Source organism: Rhinatrema bivittatum, chromosome 11, assembly GCF_901001135.1.
Source record: "Rhinatrema bivittatum chromosome 11, aRhiBiv1.1, whole genome shotgun sequence".
Taxonomy (NCBI): domain Eukaryota; kingdom Metazoa; phylum Chordata; class Amphibia; order Gymnophiona; family Rhinatrematidae; genus Rhinatrema; species Rhinatrema bivittatum.
Genome location: NC_042625.1, coordinates 87,846,121 through 87,868,477, shown reverse-complemented (window position 1 = coordinate 87,868,477; position 22,357 = coordinate 87,846,121). Strand labels below are relative to the sequence as shown.

The 22,357-nt window shown below is 51.4% G+C and overlaps 1 protein-coding gene across 4 annotated transcripts in view; it reads right to left on the bottom strand.

Moving 5' to 3' along the window:
* MAP3K6 (mitogen-activated protein kinase kinase kinase 6) overlaps positions 1 to 17,318 on the bottom strand; it is a 29,324-nt gene extending 12,006 nt beyond the window's left edge. Inside the window, exons 1-20 of one of the 4 annotated variants that reach the window (XM_029619505.1) lie at positions 16,876 to 17,318; positions 12,068 to 12,207; positions 11,594 to 11,617; positions 10,418 to 10,605; positions 9,200 to 9,368; positions 8,744 to 8,850; positions 8,246 to 8,416; positions 7,320 to 7,432; positions 6,246 to 6,405; positions 4,884 to 5,199; positions 4,399 to 4,506; positions 4,268 to 4,317; positions 3,703 to 3,798; positions 3,188 to 3,275; positions 2,848 to 2,981; positions 2,255 to 2,382; positions 1,809 to 1,945; positions 1,398 to 1,503; positions 967 to 1,124; positions 668 to 869 (exon numbers count right to left, since the gene is read on the bottom strand). In XM_029619505.1, coding sequence (XP_029475365.1) covers positions 668 to 869; positions 967 to 1,124; positions 1,398 to 1,503; positions 1,809 to 1,945; positions 2,255 to 2,382; positions 2,848 to 2,981; positions 3,188 to 3,275; positions 3,703 to 3,798; positions 4,268 to 4,317; positions 4,399 to 4,506; positions 4,884 to 5,199; positions 6,246 to 6,405; positions 7,320 to 7,432; positions 8,246 to 8,416; positions 8,744 to 8,850; positions 9,200 to 9,368; positions 10,418 to 10,605; positions 11,594 to 11,617; positions 12,068 to 12,207; positions 16,876 to 17,290 — 3,010 coding nt within the window. In that variant the 5' untranslated portion in view covers positions 17,291 to 17,318. The remainder of the gene's footprint in view (positions 1 to 667; positions 870 to 966; positions 1,125 to 1,397; positions 1,504 to 1,808; positions 1,946 to 2,254; positions 2,383 to 2,847; positions 2,982 to 3,187; positions 3,276 to 3,702; positions 3,799 to 4,267; positions 4,318 to 4,398; positions 4,507 to 4,883; positions 5,200 to 6,245; positions 6,406 to 7,319; positions 7,433 to 8,245; positions 8,417 to 8,743; positions 8,851 to 9,199; positions 9,369 to 10,417; positions 10,606 to 11,593; positions 11,618 to 12,067; positions 12,208 to 16,875) is intronic. The other 3 variants (XM_029619504.1, XM_029619503.1, XM_029619506.1) reach the window with 3 other exon arrangements.
* Positions 17,319 to 22,357: the final 5,039 nt, after the last annotated feature.

Below are 22,357 nucleotides of genomic sequence, written 5' to 3'. Positions count from 1 at the left end.
CGAGAGCTGGTACGGAGGGGAAGCGGGGAGGAAAGAGCCCGGAGCCATGGTGCACCGTGCCGCCACCAGTCACTGGCGTACGTCCCGCAGCGGCTGGGTCAGTCCTCTGCATCTCGCTGCCTCTACCGCAGGGGAGGATGCGCACGCAAAGAGGCAGAAAATCAAAAACCCGCCAAGGGCTAAGATAACCGGCTAAAACCAGTCAGTTATCTATAGATGAATTTTCAGCGGAGCCTAGCTGGCTCGGTTTTCAGCTGAAAATGTTCCTAAATCCAGCCGGTCAAAAATTTGTATAGAGGCAGAGTCCCCTCGACTACACCTAGCCGGTCCGTGATGAAAATCAGTGCTAACTGGCCCAAGTAACTCTTATTTAGAAGGAGGCCGATCTTGGCCTGAGTTCCCTCCCATCTGAAATAAAATATTGCCTGGGGGGAGGGTCTCTCTGCTTCATCCCTTTCAATATTGCCCTCAAAGTGATTGGGATCCCTGCAAACGCTTGGAATTACAGATTGGAACATTTCCCGACTCTGGTCATCTGGTGACTCTTCCGTCTGGCGCTGCGAGCAGGAGGGCACCCAGGCTGAAGCCGCGAGGACTGGCCTGTTCTGCGGCTGCACCACGCAAGCCACATTCCCCACTCTGCCAGCCCTGCCACTGCTGCCAGTACCTGGAGAGGCTTCTCCATCCTCCCCCTGTGCTGCCTGGTTCTTGGCTTTCTTCCGGCCAGGGGCCTTCAGGAACGGGTCCTGCAGCAAAGCAGCCGCACTCTCTCTTTTATCGGGGTCCGCCTCGAAGCACTTCAGGATGAAGGACCTGGCTTCCTCCGACATAGACTCCGGCACCTCGGGGTGGATCTTAAACATTCCCACCTGCAAGAGAGAGAGAGGAGGCGGCAGCCGGGAGTGCCGAGGAGAGGGAGATAGGGGCCAGCAGGCGGCGGCAGCCTGGCCCCGGGACCTGGCTCACCTTGAACATGGCAGCCTGGGGGCTCCCCAGCTCATAGAATGGGGGCTTCCCTGTCGCCATCTCGATGATGGTGCATCCCAGAGACCAAATGTCAGCCGGCTTCCCGTAGCCCCTCGGACCTTTGTCAATGATTTCCGGGGCCATGTACTGCAGCGTTCCTGACAGAAAGGCAAAAACAGGGGATGAGAAAGGGGTGGAGAAGCTGAAAGTGAGAAAAGGGCACAAGGAGACCATCTTTAAGGGGGAAGAGCTTTCCGTCAGATGTTGACAGGAGGGTCTCAATTACTCCGCGCTGGAAGGGAGGGCTTTAGATGCACGACCTCGTCTCCTTGCGAGGCCGTGACGACCATCAACACGTAATCCTAACCCCCCCCCCCCCCCCCCCGTCAGTCCCGATCATGCCAGCAGGCCCGCTCTCCTCCTCCTCCTACCTGCGAAGGTCTCGGTGCTGGGGCTGATTCCCGCCAGTCTCTTCGACGTTCCAAAGTCGGAGATTTTCAGCACGCCACTGTACGTGTTTATGAGGACGTTATCCCCCTGCAAAACACACACGGCACTGGTAGGAAGCCAGGAAACAAACCGCTTCAGGCCCCTGGCAGCCCAGTGCACCTCCCTCCCGACCCTCGCTATCCCTGTACCCAAGACCACACCCCGCTCTACCGATGCACCTCAGATCCGATCCGAGAGCAGCGACTCAGGTCGGTAGTGAAAGCTTGAAATGCATTTCCTCCTTTTCTCTTGGCACCTGCAGATGGCTCTCGGCTCTCCCCGTGCCCGCACTCTCAGCGGACGCAGCTCCTGGGTAGAATTCGCTCTGCTCCCGTTTCCCTGCCTGCCCTCACCTTGATGTCCCGGTGAACGATCTGATTGTCGTGCAGGTAGCAAAGACCCTCCAGGATCTGCTTCGTGTAGAAGACTATGGTGGGCTCATTGTCTTTCAGGGGTCCCCACTTAGATCGAAGGAGAGAGGAGAGGCTTCCTGCCCCAAGGCACAGAGAGGAAAAAAACAAAAACGTATAACCGTAGAGGAGGCGACAAGGCAAGGACAAACACTGCCTGCCCATGGCAATTCTCCTTCCAGTCAACCTGCCCCCAAGGGCCCCCGTCCGGCTCTCAGCAGGACCCTCCCCAGTCTGCACCATCCTTCCCAGCTCTCTTGGAGTGAGACTGACCAGCAGAGACATCACAAAGTCCTAGTGCATCACGGTGCCGCCCTCCAGCCCTCCCCACAGAGTTCCAAACCCGGCCCTGTCCGAGACCGAAAACGCCAGCACAGCCCGGCTCTTACCTCCTGGGACCTCCTCCATGAAGATCTTGATGAAGCCGTCCTGGCTGAGGGACCCCAGGTACTGCACGATATTCCGGTGCTTCAGCCGCTTGTGCAGAGCGATCTCCTCGTGCAGAGGCTGGGAGTATCTGAGCGAGAGCATACAAGGAGACCATCTTCGTACCCCAAGAGTCAGCCCCCCCCCCCCCCTCCCCCTTCTCTGGGGATGCCTGAACGCTGGGCCCACAAAGAACTGCCCGAGACTTTCAGTCCTTCCCATCCACATCCCACCGAAGGAGGACAAAGAAGAACCTGGAAGGAGCAACCCCCTGAGAACAGGCCCCCCCCCAGTCACTGCGGCTTCCCTCGGTCTCTGCCTCAGAGAAACGAGGAGGGGAGAGGCTGCAAGGGTGAACCAAGGGCAGCAGACAAATGGAAAAAAGAAAATGGAGTCTTTTTGTATCAAAGCTGCAGGACCCCGAGACCTCCCCCCCCCCATTTCATACCATCGTTCAGAAGCAGCAGCTCTCAGCCTGCTCGAGGACACACATGTGCCCCCCGTGAAGCCGGCACGCCCCCTAGAGAACCGGGGCAGAGTCGGGCTGGCGCCGTACCTGCTGTCCCGCTCTGGGATCTCTTTGATGGCGATGCGCACTTGTTTGCTGAGGTCCCGCCCGGCATAGACGACCCCGTAGGTGCCCCTGCCCAGGACGACCCGGTCTCCAGACTCCGTGTACTCATAGTCATACTGTGGGAAGAGAAAGAGAAGGCAAGGCCGGGAAAGCAGGAGACGCCGTGGAGCAAGATCCCAAGGGACGCCTACGTTGTACAGGAGCAACCTGCAGGTAACTGCTACACCGTGGACCACGGGGTCTGTTTCTAGCAGCCTGAGGGAAACGATCTGCCTCCCTGCCTCCCTCCCCAAAGGAACGAGTGAGCTACTCTCCCCAATACCTCCAGGAAGTCTTCTGAACAGCATCCCACGTCGTCACCGATAGCCAAGGTCTGCTCCACCGTAAATGAGTGAACAACATCACAGAACCTGCACCCAGAAAACAGCACAAGCCATCGGCATTCGTAAAGCATTTCCTTCCCCCCTACAGTCCTTGAGAAGTACACGTGCAGCCAGCTCTGGGGTGCATTCCCTCGCGCCAGCAGCATTTACATAGGGCAGAAGCCTGGATGCCCACCGTGTGCTCAAGGACACGCATACAACCCGTGAACAAGAAATACTGATCTCAGGAGTCCCTTTAAATTCTCTGGGCTCTCAGTTCTGTCGTCTGACCCAGTGGTACCACCTCTGGCTTAGGAGCCAGCTGTGACCCTTCAGCCTGGCCCCAAGGCAGATGATGCTCCCTGGGCAGACTGGGGAGCAAAGCAGGAGAAATCCCACTGCTCCCACCAACCTGTGGAGCAGCCAGCCCCCGCCCCTGCCCCATCTAACAGCCCGGGCGGCGACGCGCACTCACCAGCGGCAGTGGTGCTGCGTGGAGAAGTACAACTGAAAGTCCTCGGCCGTGTGCAGCACGTAGAGGAAGCAGCAGCGCTCGTCACATTTGGCGATGCTGGAATGACAAGAAGAGGGGTGGTCACCGCCAGCAACGCAGAGGGGGTGCATGGCTCTCGTCTCCCCCCCCCCCCCTTACATCACGCCTATCTTTTAGCCCTACAGGGCTTCTACGGGGAAGGGGAGAGGAGCCCGACCAAGAGGCTGTGGTCCAAGGCCCAAGTGCCCAGCAGTGTCACAGAAATATCAGGGCAAGAAACCATAATGGGGTCCCCCACGTCACTGAGAGGTCAGCAGGGCAGAGGTGAGAGGGGCCGGCTGGCAGAGACAGAGCCGGAGAGGGTGCAGCAGGATGGCGTCGCGCCATCGCCGGTCTTCACGGAGCCCCACACGACTGATGAAACCTCTCCGTCAGATTTAATCCAGACAGAAATCCATCAGCAAGTGCACGGAAGGAGCCTCGCTCCAACGTCCCCATAGCTGCCCACAAATCGGTAGGCGCGGAGCACGCAAGGCGCAGAAATTACCTGACGCCACGGATGGAGGCGGCTGGGAAGCTCCAGCTGGGGTTTCCTTTCTGCAAGAGAAGAGAAGACGTTAAGAGCAGAGCTCGGGATGCGCCCCGAGGGTGGAGGAGCTGCGGAAAGAGGCTGCTTACCTCCTCGGAAGGGCAAACGTGAGCGAGGGACACGGATCGCTCCATCTCACTGATGCACACGGTCAGCCGGGCCGGCTGCAGAACCTTGGATGGCTCAAGGATCAGGACCTGAAAGGCAGGCACCCCCTTAAGTATTCAAGCGAAGGGGCAGGTAATCTGAGGGACAGGGTGAGGGGCAATTGACGTTTTCACTATGGGAGGGGCAGGTCATGTCATTGGATGCCTCGAGAGCTGCTAACGTCCTCTTCAGCAGGAGCTCCCGGGGCCAAGTTTGTCTCACAACCTTCCCCAAGGGAAGGTGGTCAGCAAGTATCCTACTGCCTATCCCTGGGGGGGGCCCTGCTCTGTCTCACTCTCCTCCCCCAGGGGGAGCAGCCTGGCTCTGTCTCTTCATCCATGCATCCAGAGACAGCCGCACCAGTACTGCCACCGCCCTCGTGAGATGCACAAGGCAGGCAAAGGGTCCAAGCCCCTCTGGTGCTCACCGGGCAGCTCTCGGTGGAGATGAACGGCTGACAGGACTCCATCAGGAATGCCATCCAGAAGTCAAAGAGCTGCTGTTTTGGGAGCGTGCTCTCGGGGGGCGCGCTGAAGAAGGAACCTCTCTCGGGGCCTGCCGCTGCAGGGGAGGCTCTCTCGGCGGCAGTCAGGAGGGAAGATCTCTGCCCGGACACAGGCGACTCGTGGACCATCGTCGAGGGCGCCGTCTCGTCCGGAGTCACCGTGTGAGGCGACGCAGCCCCAGGGTCACTCTTAAAGTGCTTGAACATGAGAAAAGTCTCCATAACAGAAACGAGGTACCTAGAACAGGACCGAGAAGAGACAACCGGTTCCATGATGGAACTCGCACCCAACTGCATTGGACCCTCGCCGAATACATCAATAAGTCATGGCCCCCTTGGCATAAAACGCCTCTCCCCAGAGAACCCAAAAGCTTCCAACTGCGGCATTACCAAGCCCCCCCATGGTCCCACTGCACAATCATCAGGGCAGCTCTGGAGACTTCGCTCAGTTCTGTCATCCAAATCTATCACATTTTGATAAATCACACCCCTCAGCGCACACAAAGTTTATAATATTCCTGGCATTTGTACTAAAAACTCTTCCAGGACTGGACTCCCAGCTCTCAGTAAACCCTCAGAGGCGAATTTTAACACCCGTGCGTGCTTCCCGGCTCGCGCACGCACACGGACGCGGCGATTTTATAACATACGTGTGTATCTGCATGTATATGTGCGCATGTTATAAAATCGGCTATATGAGCATACGTGTGCGCCCAAATTTACGCCTCGAGCACGCAAGTGGGGGGAAGGGGGGATTTTAGTAGCTACAAGTGCCGATGCAATTACCTGTTTCCCCAGTTCGTCCCAGTAAAGGAGAGGACTTCCTAACCCCCCTAGCTAACTTGCCTCCCTTTCACCCTATTAACCTTGACCCTTAAACCTCACAGACCAGCCTAGCTTCTGTTATTACTTACGCGCCATCCATGGCAGAAGTTAAGTTATTCGGTAGGGGACCCCGATGTGCTCTTGTGTGTGTAAATTCTCACGTGCAGACTCCATGCTACAGACTTGGCCCGCCCCTGACTCGCCCATGCCACGCCCACTCCTCACCCCTTTTTTTTTTTAAATTTATGATTTGTGCGCGGACCAGGAGATACTTATGCGGTTTTTAAAATCCGCGCAATGCTCCCCAGGCCGAATCACGCACGTATCTCCCGGCTTTGGCGCACATAGGGCTTTCAGAATCAACCATTAAGAGCTTATTTCTCACATGCGATTCAGCAGGTAAAGAAGTACACGGTGCCACTCTACAGCCGCCCAGCGAGATCCCCTCCCTCCACCTACCAAGCAGGGGCGTTGAGCTTGTAGAGCCTCTCGGAAGCTCGTATCACCTTGCTGTGGTCATTGGCCAGGATGCCAGCACCTAAGTAGAAGCCAACATCCCAGTAATACTCCATCTTCTCCAGGCTGCCCTTCCGCCCCAGGAGGCAGCTCAGCTTCACCCCTGGTGGAAGACAAAAGGAAGTTCCAGTGCTGGCGAGGGTGAAGAGAACACTCATAAAACGTAAGCACTTTCTAGATGGGGTGAAGACACGAGGGTCCAGGGAGATGGGTGCAGGAGTAAAGCAGCAGCAGCCGTGCTGGATGCATGGAGCAAAATCTGTAATCGAGTTCAAGGTGGCAAGAGACAAGTGCATGGGGATGCTTAGCTGTGGGGACAGGAGAGTAAAGAGAGAGGCTCTGCTCACACTAGTGAGCACCAGCACGGAGGCTTTCTGACCCTCCTACATGGAAGGCAGCAGCAGGCTTAACGCCTGGACAGGCAGAGCACACCCTGCAACATGGATCTGGCACGTTGCCCACACAGGATACCACAGCCAGCGTGGCACTGGCTTTTAAAATGCAGAACCTGAAACGCCCTGGTGCACCTACAACACTTCCTGCAATTGGCCAGGACTTCTGCTTTTGCTATTAAAATAACAAAAATATTTTTCTGGACAATTGTCAAGTTTAAATTTCAGTGGACATCACACAGCTGGTGCTGCTGTAGTGCTACATACATTTAACAGCCTCTGGGCAGTACAGACCATGCATTAACTGGAATTATTAATCAGGGGAGTGGCCTAGAGGTTACAGCAAAGGGCTGAGACGCAGGGAGACCAGAGTTCAAATCTCCCCTCCCCTCTGACATTCTGAGTGACTTTGGGCAACTCCCTCTATCTCCCATGACCTCAGACACCCACTTACTTGTACATCAGAATTACTGTAATGAAGCTGTGAATCGCATTGAGAAACAACTGAACGAGATGAATTAATATAATTGCATATAGTAAAGGACAATTCCATTGTTTTTATGACAGCGTGCAAAGGGAGGAAAAGGCTGCCGGCTCTGGCTAGCAGCAGGCGGGGGTCACTGACCTATCTTGCGCAACTGTGCTGAGCTCTCAAACCGGTGCCCAGCGGCCATGAGGAGGACAGCAAAGTTAATTCCGGAGTGCAGGGTCGGTTCCACGTCGAAGGCTTTCCCGTACCTGCAAAGTCATGCAATGGGCGTCAGGAGGGGCGATCCAGCCCTGAACCAGGAAGAGGCCAGCGGAAAGCAGGAGGAGCCAGGCGAAGGCAGAGCAAACTCCCCAACCCCCATCTTTACCCCCAGCTCGCAGCAGCCTGCAGGAAGCTTTGCACTGGCGGGAGAGGGGGATACAGGAATCGTGCAAGCAGCTGATTAGTGCCAGACACGTGGGGCCAGCTGGAGCCGCTCTTATCGGTGACTGAGTGCAACCCACAGGCTCCAAGGTGCAATTCCAAAGTCTGGGAAAGAGAAAAGCTAAAGGAGCAGCCGGCAACACTCCGTTAGTTAATGATTTTGAAGGTAAATTTTTTCTGCATGAAGTCAGAATTGATCACATGACGCTGCAGATTCACTTTACATTAATTCAGGTTTGCACCTGCAACATCTTTCTGGAGGTTTAGGACGATTTTGGATTTTCCATTTCAGAAGCCTTGCACCTTGTTGACCTGATCTCAGGGGAGTTCAAGCTGACGAAGTCACTTTTGCAAAAGTATAATAATAAAATCAAAAAGGGGTGGCAGCACGTTGGCCCGCAGGAAGCTTCCCTTTCAACAGTGGCCTGCAAACTGTTGCCGGCGGCTGTAAATTGCCCTCCATGTAAAGCAAAATCTAAAAGCAACACAAAAGTCAATCACAAACCCAGGACAAAACAAACTATGGACCTTTATTCTCTGAATTTAATCTCCCACTACACGAATGGGGCATTCTGTCCGTCCGTCTATCTGTTTGACCTCTGACCGTGTAGCAGAAAAGAACCCAGAAGGAGCCTCACCAGGAGCAGGCCAGGTCTCTCTTGTTTGTATCCGTAAAGCCCGAGCTGATGAACAGGTCCTTGTAGATGCGACCACACAGGCAGTAGAGGTCAGGAGCTCTCCTCTCCTCGCTCTCCACCACCGTCAGGATCACCGAGAGCGCTTTCTCTCTGTCCCCCGGGAGGTTCCTCCTGTGCAGAGCAAAAAACGGGACAGGGTAGGCCGAGCCCAGAGGAGATCAGCACCCCCCCTCCCTCTTTACGCCCACTCACACAGTATCGGCCAGAGCAGACCCTTCCTCTGTCACAGAGGCCACCTGGCTCCCGCCACTCTCCGCATCACTGGCACAAAATGCAATTTTTTCCTGAATGCACCAGAACTATCCTTTGCTCCCACAGGCCCCGTCCTCAGCGTCTGCTCTTTTTAATTGTGCATCCGAGCTGTCCAAAGTGGCCAGCTCCGACGGGGAACCTGCCTCCGTCAGTGGGGGGCTTGGGGCTGAAAGTCACCTGTCTCACCTGTTCAAAGCAAACGAATAGTGAAACTTGATGTTGGGCTGCTCTGTGATATCGCAGGTGGGCAGAGCCTGCAGCGTCTCCACCAGCGTTACGATGGCATCGTAGTCCTGAGCAGAGGGAAAAACACTGGCATTAGTGCGGGCATGAGACCTGCAGGCAGAGGGCTCCTTAAATTCAAGCTACTGTGAAAAGATCAGCCAAGCTCGGTAATGATTTTAAAATACTCAACGACACCTTCCTTGCCATCAAAATATCTGCACCAAAAGCTTCCTGCACACATGGAAACATTTCTTGGACCACAGAACATGATCTGAAATCTCACAGACAGTCTGATCCCTAAATACACTCCAAGCCCTCAGAACCTGCAAAACCAAAACACCTACAGCACACGGTGCTTTGACTTCACTTATAATAACTTCCACCGTGGTCCGCCCAGCACTTCTCCACCCCACCCACCTGCACATCCCGATACGAGAGCAGGAAGTTCATGACGATATCCGGGCTGAGGCACTCCACGCTGTCCAGCCGCTGCTGGATGCGGGCCAGCTCCCGGCACAGCTGCTCCCCGCTGTACATCTCCCGCGCCTTGCGAATGTCTCGCCGGATGGTCTCCCGGAAATATTCACTGTGGAAACAAAACGCAGCCCTGAGCCTTCCGGCCAATTAAACTACAGGGGGCCGGGAGCAGACCAGGGCTTCAGAGAGGCAGAAATATTTCCGTAGGACTGCACAAAACAGTGAGCAGGCTATGGGTGCTCCCAGCCCTGCCATGGAGCATTCACTAACATTCCCCTCCCCTCTTAGTACAGAGGCAGAAGGCAAGAGAAGCAAGGCCTTAGGTGGGGCAGATGCCTGTCCTATGTCTTTAGTCATCCTGCTCTCCTCTTTTCAAAAGTCAGCCTGTTGGCTGAAGGTGAAGACAGTCAGCGGCGGTTTGCATCAAAGCTTACACAGCATCCCTTAAACCTAGACCTGCACAACCACCACAGGGGAAGATGTCAAACTGGCAGCTTCCAGACATTGACCATCTTACAATTAGCATCCAAAGCTACAAGAATAGCCCTAGGATCATGGAACAGCTGCATCCAGGCAATGCAGAGGTGTTTTTACCCGCCCTGCTCAAGACACCATACTCAGACTGGCAGAGAGTCATCAAGGGCTGCAAACAGCCCTGGCTTTTCAGGTCATTTGTACAGGCTGCTTACCCTGAAAGCTAGTCCTGTTTGCAGGTCCCAAGGACCATTCATTCATCAAACCCTTCAAAACCTTAACAGGGGTAGACTGGAAATCTTTCCAGGAGGCTAAAATGCAGTAAATCTGTGACATTTGGGGGCAGTTGCCTGTACCATCTGCCACTTCAATGGTACAGCGACCAGGGATGTGCATTCGTTTCATCCGTTTCGGCGGCATGCGCGCACCACGCCGACGTTATAATACACGCAAAAGAACAGATATGTGCATAACAATATTTAAAATGCACACATACTATCCGTTTTCCCCCCGTGTACTATAAAATCTGCGAGGTACGGGTACTGCCACAACGGATCAAACAAATGCACATCCCTAAGAGCGACCGGGTCCATTTGGTAGGATTCTGAGCAAGAACCCTCAGGCTCCGGGCCCAGTCAGGCGATTCCTGGAGCGCCCCAGCAGATGAATGACGCGGCACTGTACCAGGAGTTGGTGGAGGTGCCTTCCAGCAGCTTGGTGAGGCGTCCCGCCAGGGGCGTGAAGAGAGGCTCCACGTTGTAGCCGGGCTGGAAGAGCTCTGCCAGGCATTTCATCGTCCCTGCGTCACAGCACAGCACTTTTCCCTGCGCCGTTACCACGTACGGGACAAAGGTGTAATTTCCACAGCAGTCCTGAAAAAGCAGCAGGAAGGGGTTAGGGGACCTTTCCCTGCTCTGGTGTTCTCCCCCCATCGGTGATGGGCAAGCTCTTATGCCGTAAAACTGCCCACCACCCGCCAATGATCAGGTGAGCAGGGGGCCAGCCCCTGTGAGGGCTGCAGGTCGTATTCCTCTCGACTGCCAGCAGAATTGGCCACGGGTGCCATTTTGGGTGGCTTTTCCCCACCGGTTAATCCATCACCGCCCTACCCGTCTCCACTCCAGTAACGCGCTGTTCCTCATTCTCCCTCTGCCTCATCACTCAGAGAAATCATTTTCTAAGCGTGCTCTTGGGGCAAGCCTGGGGGAGGCGAAGGACCGAGACATCCATTTTTAAAGTCGAGGGGCAGGAGAGAGAGGAATTAATAGCAGGCTTCAAGGCGGCGGGTCACAGTTCCTCGGTGTCTCCCCTCAGCCTCTCAAGGCTGCGGGATCTGATCCCTGCAACAGGCGGGGGTCACTGGAGTTTGTGTCTCAGGAAAGAGCCTGCCGACTGCGTCTTACCCCCCCCCCCCCTCCTAACCTGGGAGGCGTGTGTGACGCAGGCCCATCACCAGCAGAGGAACCTCCCACCCAGGGCACGGTGCCCCAGGCTCCAGCGGCACCGACTGCCAAGGGCCGAGAGGAACTTATTTATTTATGTACAATATTTACTGCCTGCCTATCACAAAGTTCTAGGCAGATAAAGTCACATTAGAAATGTGAACATTTCAACAACATTACACCACAGACTGCGGCCCACGGCCGTAACCAGAGAGGAAGGGAAAATAAGCAAACCGAGGAGAAGCACAGAAAGCTGACGGCAGAGAGAGACCATGTGGCCTATCTGCTCCTGCCCAGCCACACCAACTGCTCGGGAGCCATAAAAATCGTGCACACACAGCTCGAGATGTTCTCAGAAACAACTTAGCAAACATCAGGAGGGCCCAGGGGAAGAAAGAGGAAAATAATCAAAACTTACGGAATTTTTCTGGCAAATGTTCTCCTAATGGAATAAAAAAAAAAAAAAAGCAGAGATAAAAAAGCTGTTTGAAGTTACTCCTGACAAACAGTTTTAGAGAAGCCGTTTCCCAGCAAGGAACAGCTCGTGCCCACCCTCCCCCCCATCTGGTAATGTTCTGCACTTTATATATTTTGGCCCGGTCGCCTCCTCCAGCTCAATCAGAAGCAGTCTCCGCCTGGGCTATTTACAGCCCGACAGCCCTAACCAGTCGTGAGCACACCCGAGGCACATGCCCAAGAGCGGATGGGCAAGGGCTTGGTCAAACCCAGGACAGAACAACCCCATGGAGGGCAGGAACAGCTACCCCTCCCCCTGCCCCAGTTACCAACACTATTCCAGGTCCAGAGGCACTGAACACTGCCTCGTCAGATTTCCAGTCCATTCCGGACTCTGTTTCGGCTCCCGGGCAGTTCTGGGGATCTCAGCACCTACCTTGAGGGCCTGCACATCGTGAAGGTCGCTGTGGCAGCAGAGCAGGATGTTGTTGGTCATGCTGAAGCTTTCCCTCACACCCAGATGGTAGAAGAGCGAGGGCTGGCACAGCGAATTGCTCACCTCCACTACAACCACATCTGGAGAGAGGAGGCACTGCACATCAGCATTTCTCGAGCAGCGTCTGAAAACCCAATATACTCTACCACATCCATTCAATTAATTAAAAAAAAAACGGTCAGTTTCTCACTAATCCTGCCCCCATGCCTGATAGTTTCCACATCTGTCCACACACCCGTACTGTTCATGTGTCTTGTGTGCATCGACAGCCTCCTTTACCCTTCTCTTGCTCTGAACGATGAGCAGCTGAAAACACGGCTCAGGTTAGGGGCTGGTTTTCTAATTCACTGGCACTATTTCTGCAGCCTCAGCTAAAACCCCCTTCCAGGCAATTTTCCCTCAAATGTTTGAAAGTCAGCAGGTGTAAAGATGTTCTTTTCTGCAACTTTTCTTAAGCCAAGCTCACGTTTGGGCACTACGAGCAAGTATAACGCAGCTAATATCAGGATTTCTTGTGTGCAGGGGGTACACGACCTGTGTGCACATGCACAAGTACCCAGCTTAGAGGGACCAATGCTTCCAGGTCAGCCCTTATATTCCCAGCAAGATCAGAGGGGTTCTTAGAAAAAAAAAAACCAAAACTTGTAAATAAAAAAAAAAAGCCCTCGTACTACTAAATAATGGGGAAGTGGATTTGTTTCATCCGTTTCAGCAGGTACGCGCGTAGCTCGCGACTTTCTAGTATATGCGAAAACAAACAGTATGAGCATAACTCATTAAAAATACACACATAGGGCCAGATTTTAAGACGTACGCGCGGGCGTACATTTCTGCGCGCAACCCAGCGCGCACAAATATACGCCCGATTTTATAATATGCGTGCGCAGCCGCGCGCATGTTATAAAATCCGGGATCGGCGCGCGCAAGGGGGTGCACACTAGTGCACCTTGCGTGCGCCGAGCCCTAGGAGAACCCCGATGGCTTTCCCCGTTCCCTCCGCCCCTCCCCCCACCTTCCCCTCCCCTCAGCCCTACCTAAATCCCCCCCTAACCTTTGTTTTACAAGGTGCGCCTGCCAGCCGAGTGCCAGCACACAATCCCCTGGTCTAGTGGCTCTACAGAGGTCTCTGGCCACACCCCGCCCCGCCCCTTTTTTCAAGCCCCAGGCCTATGCAAATTAGGCTCGACGTGCGTAGGGCTTTTAAAATATGCCCCATAATATCCATTTTTTTACGTGAACTATAAAGTCAGCGAGGTACGTGCGGAGCACCGAAACAGATGAAACGAATGCAGATCCCTACTATATAAAGGTCCCGTCATTTGGTGGAAGACATTGGCCCCGGGTGTTACATCATGAAAGCTAACATGATGCAACACCCGGGGCCAATGCTCTGAAGAAAGCGTTTCCACGTTATTTCCTGTTTCCTGCCAGATCTGCATAGGGAGGCAGTTTGTCACCATCTGTGCATTAATCCCAGTTCCCTAATTGTAACGAAATCAAGTGCTTCATTTTTTAAACCTAGTTCTGGGAGCTTGTTGCACTGGATAGAGCAAGAGTTCTTAAATTCCAAAACATTAAAACTGTGCAACTGAACCCATAGTCCCCCAAAGGCACAAGCTGCCTCATGTCATGGAAATAAAGCTTAACAAAAATAAAAAAGGCAATACTTAATACATTTAAGAACATAAGAACCTGCCATACTGGGTCAGACCAAGGGTCCATCAAGCCCAGCATCCTGTCTCCAACAGTGGCCAATCCAGGCCATAAGAACCTGGCAAGTACCCAAAAACTAAGTCTATTCCATGTTACTGATGCTAGTAATAGCGGTGGTTATTACCTAAGTCAACTTAATTAATAGCAGGTAATGGACTTCTCCTCCAAGAACTTATCCAATCCTTTTTTTAAACACAGCTATACTAACTGCACGAACCACATTCTCTGGCAACAAATTCCAGAGTTTAATTGTGCGTTGAGTGAAGAAGAACTTTCTCCGATTAGTTTTAAATGTGCCCCATGCTAACTTCATGGAGTGCCCCCTAGTCTTTCTACTATCCGAAAGAGTAAATAACCGATTCACATCTACTTGTTCAAGACCTCTCATGATCTTAAAGATCTCTATCATATCCCCCTCAGTCGTCTCTTCTCCAAGCTGAACAGCCCTAACCTCTTCAGCCTTTCCTCATAGGGGAGCTGTTCCATCCCCTTTATCATTTTGGTTGCCCTTCTCTGTACCTTCTCCATCGCAATTATATCTTTTTTGAGATTCGGCGACCAAAATTGATTTCTTGGCTAGTTTTCAGCAGGGCCAGTGCCCTAAGTGAACCTTTGGCCGTACACCCCTTCCCTCCGGCATAGTGCTCCCTTCTTTGGCACTGGCTCTCGTACTGCATCCCTCTGGGCCTTTTGCCACCCCTAAAATTTTGGAACTCTAGGCCAGTCCCTTGTTCTCCTAATGGTTGCACCGGCCCCGGCTTTCAAGAGCTAATACGCTCTTCCTCGGGTCAGGCTAGAACGAGCAAAACGACATTACCGGAGAATATTAGTGACTCGGTGACAGTGGGAAGGGGAAGGGGTCCGAGGGGGTGATGATGGGTGGTGAGAAACTTAAGAAACTCAGGTTTTTGTCCATTGCTCTCTTGTCAGTTCCGAAGCGTCTGATCATATTAACTTCAAAAAGGTCTTGCGTGCCTGGATTCTTTTACATTTTCCTTTCATTAACCTAATAAGGTCGTTAACACAATGTTCCAGCTCCAAAAAGTGCTCCCCACGGAGGTGCCGTCTCACTCTTCTCCTGCTTTTCCTGTCTCACATTTTCTGCACTGCATTAGAGGGGCACCAGTAGGATCCCTTCTGTTAACGCGGCGGCGGCTGCGAGGCCCTGCGATACGCTGCCTTAGCTTGCAGCGAGGCACATGGCATGGGAAGCTGCCATTTTCCTCCTTCTGAGTTTCCCTCAGGCCAATCTCCTGGGCGCGCGATTCAGGAGGGTGGCCTATGCAAATTAGGGCCTGCGGTAAAAGGAGGCGCTAGGGACACTAGCGCGTCCCTAGCGCCTCCTTTTTGACAGGAGTGGTGGCTGTCAGCGAGTTTGACAGCCGACGCTCAATTTTGCTGGAGTCGGTTCTCAAACCCAATGACAGCCACGGGTTCGGAAAATGGACGCCGGCATAATTGAGCGTCCGTCTTCCAACCCACGGGCCGATTTTTAATTTTTTTTTTTAATTTTTACTTTTGGGGCCTCCGACTTAATATCGCTATGATATTAAGTCAGAGGGTGTACAGAAAAGCAGTTTTTTCTGCTTTTTTGTACCCTTCCCCGGTGCTGGCCGAAATTAACGCCAGCCTTTGGGTAGGCGTTAATTTCTGAAAGTAAAATGTGCGGCTTGGCTGCATATTTTACTTTCTATATCGCGCGGGAATAACTAATAGGGCCATCAACATGCATTTGCATGTTGCGGGCGTTATTAGTTTCGGGGGGGGGGGGTGTTGGACGCACGTTTTTGACGCGCTATGACTGTATCGGCATGTTAGTCGGAGGAACAAAAAGGAGGTAAGGAAAAGGGATGCTCAATCTTTTCCTAACCCGCTGACAGCCACCTCGCCTGGACGCCTGCTGCCGAGGAGGCGCTAGGGGCACACAATTTCCCCTAGTGCCCCCCTTTTACTGCAGCAGCCAATTTAAATATTAAGTTGGGCTCCCTGGAGAAGTCAATCGGCGCGCACTGGGAGAGCGGGCCGTGAGCACCCGTTTTCCGCGCGCCAATATTGCATCGGCCTGATTGACTAAGGGGACAAGGACCTTGCCTGTGCCCTCTTGGCAGTTTAGTGGCTGGCAGGGAAGGACCAGAGAAATTCCATTTGCAAGCAGTAGACAACAATAACCTATCCCTTAAACAAACAGACATACTTCAAATACCTTAACGTGTTCTTGCAGTCATGCAAAGAAAAAAAAAAAGTAAATAAAGGCCATTTTTTTCCATCCTTGTAATACTGCTAAAAGGTGAATTCCCTTTTTAGGCAAAGGACCCATTCGTCCTCGTTTTCCAAGTAGCTACAGTGTCTCTGTCTGATAGAGAGAGAAACTGATCTGCTTCTGGAGGAAAACAGAGCCTAATCATAAGCATGTGTACAGGGCTTGATGCAGAAAAAGGAGGTTGTTTACTGCTCACTCGGCTCTCCACACCCTCCCCCAAAACCCACCTACTGGATGCTGGAAACATTTAAGAGGAGCCAAATAAGCAGAAACTCTTCAGGAATCTACACCCCCGTATGCACCCAATAACTGCAGAGCTGAGCAAAGTATAGTTGGGTCTCCGCCTACAAAACCGAAAATTAGCTGCCATAATTTTTTGTAAGTTTGGGAAGGCCAAGGCAGAGTCCTTGCCAGGCTCATCAGCCATGAACAAATATACAGTAAATGAAAGAGCGCCACTGTAAGCCGAGCACAGCGACCTCATGGGCTCAGGAAAGCTGGGGAATTCCATCTTTGGATACTTTTTAGGCTGCCAAATGAAGAATCCAATAACACAAGAACAAAGTCACCATGCTGACTGCCTGTCTAACGAGGGCTGTGCTTTTACCGCCTCACGCAGGCTGATCCTGTCCTGTACGTTCAGCTTCTCCCAAGAACTACCAAGCCAGGCCTGCGTGACCAGGCTCGGATCAGCCTGCTGGGCTGACCTGGGACGAGGGGGCAACACTAACCCCCCCCCCCCAAACGTTAGGAGAGCTGCCCCGCCCCCGCTCACCTGCATTGTAGAAAGTGTCCAAGGTGTGAGTGTCCCCCAACGCCAAGGTCCCAAAGGGCAGAGTCCGCAGCTGAGCCTGCAGCCCGCAGCAAGCCTCCCGCAGGCAGCGCAGAGCCTGAGGCTCCTCGGGCCCCTCTTGCAAGACGTACACCACGCAGAGGGGCCGCCCTCTACCCGTCCGCGCCCCGCACACCTCTCCGGCAGAGCCAGATCCCGAGTCGGCCACCGACAGGGACCGGCGGCAGCTCATCGCGATGGCCAGAGGGTCCTGCCAGTAACTTCCCGCCGAATCCGCCAGTCCCGAACTGCTCTCCATCCTGGGGGCCAGGCGGGGAAGGAGAGAAGGTACAGGGTGGCCGCGGAACCCCTCTCTGCTCCTGAGCCCCGCCCACCTGAAGCCAGTAACCACGCCCATTTCCTTTCCGAGCAGTCCCGCCCCGTTCCTTCTGAGACCACGCCCAGCTGTCCTCCTCTGATGCCCCGACCACCACCTCTTGGCACATTCTCTGACCTTCCTCTGAAACCTCGCCCATCGCCTCTCTTAACAGACCCTGTGGCTCCGCCCATCACTTCAGAGGATTGCCCATCGCTTCTCCGGAAAGTCCCGCCTCTTCTCCTCTGAACCCCGCCCATCATCTCCTGGCGCATCCCCGGCCCTTCTCCTTTGAGACCCCGCCCGGCGCCTCTCCGAGCAGCCCTGCCTCTGAGACCCCGCCCATGGCCGATCGTAGCTGTCCCCGCCCCTTCCATGAGCCCGCCCATCACCCCTCAAGCAGTACCCGCCCACTTCGCCTCATTGACTCTTCCCCTTTGCAAACTTTTAATTCCTCTCAGCGGAAACTTCCTTAAACTCCTGCCCAGCAGGAAGTGTTGCAGGATTCATGTAAGAACAGCATCAGCTTAGCCTTCAGACTCCCCGCAGAGCTGTCAAGTGGCCCGGTTCAAGCAGGGAGACTAAGCAAATCCTGGATTTTGGATACGAACACCTAAGATGTTAGGGGTATTTTTGGAGGGGAGAGAGAGAAGGGATTTAACCTTTTGTGCATAAAAGTCATGCATTGAATTATGAACTCCTTCCTCCCAAAAAAAAGATCTCTAGTCTTGATGCCTTACCTTCTGCTAAGCCCCTTTAGTTGCTTTGTATAGATCAGTTTGTTGCCTAATCATGGGGTTCAGAGAAGGATTCTCACAGCAGTGCGTGACTAAGCGGAAAACGCAGTCAAGATCTAAAAGATTGCCTTGGGGTTAAAAAGGGGGAAGTGGAACACCTTTTTGGTTCGGGGGAGAGGGGGGGGGGGCGACAAATAAAACAGCTGCCTCCCCAAGTGCTCTACTTGATGTAAGCTGGGGTGAGAAGTTGAGAGTGTCATGGAGCCTGTGGCCCACTCCATTCCTCTGCCTAGGGCAGGGCTTCCCAAACCCATCCTAGATAACCTGACCCGAAAAACCTGGCTCTCCAGGACTGGCCACCCCTGTACTAAGAGTTTTTTCCTATCTGGTGGTGATGGGGAAACAAAAGTTTAGGTCATCTCAGGATTTAGGCTTAGACAACAAAGGCAGTGCTGGTAGGGCACCATGGAGCCTTAGAATATGCAAATTTATCTCATGCATACTCATTGTGTATATCTATATTCGTATCATGTATTCATATCATGTATCATGTATATATCGTATATATATATATATATATATATATCGTATATATGTATATATCGTATCATGTATTCGTATCATGTATTCGTATCATGTATATTCGTATCATGTATATTGTGTATATATATATTCGTATCATGTTATATTTATTCTACCTGCCTCTATCTTCCTTCCAGCTTGTCTTTAAGCCTCCAAGTTTTCCATACCTTGTTGATTGTAACTTTGACTTATTCCTTTTCCTGTTATCTATTATTTACCAGAATTGTTACCTCAGTTTTACCCTTTGTTAAAATGTAAACCGATCCGATATGGTTATCTACTATGAAGGTCGGTATAAAAAACTGCTAAATAAAATAAATAAATAAATATCCTGAAAACCCAACTGGCTGTGGGATTCTCAGGACAGGTCTGGGAAGCTCAGCTTTAAAGCCCCGCACCAGCACAGCTTCAGAGGGCTGCCACCATGGCGCTGATTACAGGTGACGAAAGGGTAAATCCAGCCCTTCACTCCTCCTATTTCTGCAGAAGGATTTAGTAACTTTCTCCTCTGCCAGGACTGGAACACATCACGCCCAGGAGAACCAAGACGAAAGCATTGGAGGCAGTCTCATTCTGAGCTGCCCAAAACCTTCCTCTTCCCACCCCCTAGGACATAAGGAATTATAGGTAATGCTCTGACTGCAGAGTTAATTGTGCAACACTGTAAGCCACAAGGCAGTGAGGTGACAAGCAGTTCCATCTCAGGGCAGTGTCACACAGCAGAGCTCAGCTACAAATATAATTATCATTGAGTGCCTTCCTTCATTTGGAATGAGGAAAGCTTCACAAAGATGAGATTTCTGCAGTGTTCTCTCGTCCTAGCATGATAGTGCCCAGGTAGAGATGCATCCAGCTAGGGTGAGAGAACATTGCAGAAATCTCATCTTTGTGTAGCTTTCCTCATTCTAAATCACATCAAATCTTCACTGATGTGTGCTGTGCTGTTCGTACGTCTGCCTGTGCATGTAAAACTGGCCCCCAAACCTCACCTCGCTTAGATGACCCTCCTAGTAGAAGTTGACTACTATGAGAGCCTTATACAGAGTCTCTCTCTCTCATAAATTGAATGTGTGTTGCGGTAAAATACCTACACAAAGTGGTAAGTGAAAAATTACCCTAACCATTACACTTTTTTTTTTTTATCACGGGTGCTAGCCATGCAAACTTTATAGCATTTTGCTGAATCTAGCCCCTAATTTGCTAGCTGAGCAACAAATCTCCATTTCTTTTTGACCAGGTCTTCTACCAGGGTTCTCCCCACCTCCCGTCATCTCATATACTTTTTCATTTGTGGTCAATTCCTTTCACCTAATCCTTAGAATCCTTTGGCATTATCACATCTCACTAATCTGTATTTTCTTTGTAATCTCTTTACTATTAACTCCACCATGTTTCACTTTCTCCGGAGAAGTTCCTTCTCTTTAAAGTTCCAACATAAGAACATAAGAAATTGCCATGCTGGGTCAGACCAAGGGTCCATCAAGCCCAGCATCCTGTTTCTAACAGTGGCCAATCCAGGCCATAAGAACCTGGCAAGCACCCAAACACCAAGAAGATCACATGCTACTGATGCCAGTAATAGCAGTGGCTATTCCCTAAGTTCCATATTAGGAGCTACCACCCAGGAAAAAGATCTAGGCATCATAGTGGATAATACTTTGAAATTGTCAGCTCAGTGTGCTGCAGCAGTCAAAAAAGCAAACAGAATGTTAGGAATTAATAGGAAGGGAATGGTTAATAGAACGGAAAATGTCATAATGCCTCTGCATCGCTCCATGGTGAGACCGCACCTTGAATACTGTGTACAATTCTGGTCGCTGCATCTCAAAAAATATATAGTTGTGATGGAGAAAGTACAGAGAAGGGCAACCAAAATGATAAAGGGAATGGAACAGCTCCCCTATGAGGAAAGGCTGAAGAAGTTGGGGCTGTTCAGCTTGGAGAAGAGACAGCTGAGGGGGGATATGATAGAAGTCTAAGATCATGAGAGGTCTTGAATGAGTAGATGTGAATTGGTTATTTACAGTTTCAGATAATAGAAAGTCCAGGGCGCATTCCATGAAATTAGAAAGTTGCACATTTAAGACTAATCGGAGAAAATTATTTTTCACTCAATGCACAATTAAACTCTGGAATTTGTTGCCAGAGGACGTGGTTAGTGCAGTTAGTGTAGCTGGGTTCAAAAAAGGTTTGGATAAGTTCTTGCAGGAGAAGTCCATTAACTGCTATTAATCAAGTTTCCTTAGCTAATAGCCACTGCTATTAATTGCATCAGTAGCATGGGATCTTCTTGGTGTTCTTGGTGCCAGGTTCTTGTGGCCTGGTTTGGCCTCTGTTGGACACAGGATGCTGGGCTTGATAGACCCTTGGTCTGACTCAGCATGGCAATTTCTTATGTTCTTAATTGCAGTTAATGAACTTCTCCAAAGACTTCTCCAAACCCTTTTTGAACCCAGCTACACTAACTGCTCCAACCACATCCTCTGTCAACAGATTTCAGAGCTTAATTGTGCATTGAGTAAAAACTAATTTTCTCAGATTAGTCTTAAATGTGCTACTTGCTAACTTCATCTGAAAGTGTAAATAACTGATTCACATCCAAAAATCATCTTTAACTGTCTTGATTATTCTATTTTACTTCTGTTAAATATTTTCTGTCTTCTGTGATCCTATATGCATATATTCATCTTTGGAGGGACCACTCATTATTTGTAATGTCTATTCTTCAGTGGCAGAAAAAATTCTGCCTGCCTCAGGTACAAGGTGGCCAGAAGCAATGAAAGTACCCAAATGAAATCTGTATATAGCATCTTGCATCCAAACAAGATCCCAATAACCCTTCAGACACCCGATCACACAATTTATAGCACTTCAGAAACAGAGACGCAGTTACTGTACCTCGGAGCTGGAAGTTTGGTTGTCATTTCCCTTGGCTGAGGTGCTCTGAGCGATTTGACCAAGGTCATGCAGGTTTAGGACTCAAAAGTCTCGGAGGTTTCTCTAACTCACAGTTTGCTGCTTTAAACACCGGAACATTCCTCCTTCCAATACAGAGCCACGCAATAATAATAAAAACCTTGTCCCATTGACAATTCAATGGTGAATATGCATCTGCCACCTCCCAAACATGTCCTCAAGGACTCCAAGCAGTCAGATTTTCAGTACATCCATTGTGTTAGCAATAACACACTAGGAGTCTGTGAAAGGCTGACAAGACACCCCTGGAGAGCCCACCATGAAATAAACAGTCCACACTTGAGTGATGGATTCCAAACATAAAACAGCAGCTTTACTCAAAAAATTCAAAAGTTCAAGCAGGCACAAAAAAATAAAAAATAAAAATCAAAGACACAGCCCAAGATAGAAATCTCAAACAGAACACACTTCTCCCAGTTTCCTCGAATCACATATGCCAAAAAAGTTCTTATGCTGCTTGAGCCACATCTTTCTTCAAAACGGATTCCCCTAGAATTCTCAAAAAAGCTTTTTAGTCTTTAGAGCTCCCCAGAAAGTTCGAGAATCCTTTTCTCAGTGCCTCACTGATGGCTGAGTTGACCGGGCCATTTCCTCTCCTTTTCCTTATGGTTGGACCTTGCACACTGTCTCACCCTTTCCCCCTTGACTCACTCGGCAGCGCTGCCTCTGCCCAATCTCCCTCAGCACTTCTTATTAATTAACGTCTCCCAGTGACTTGTGCCACTTACCATTTACAGAGCACCTCTCCCACCCCTCCCAGGTGACACTGCTGCCCAAGACCCTCTGAGTACTGGAACAGTCCCCATTCTGATAT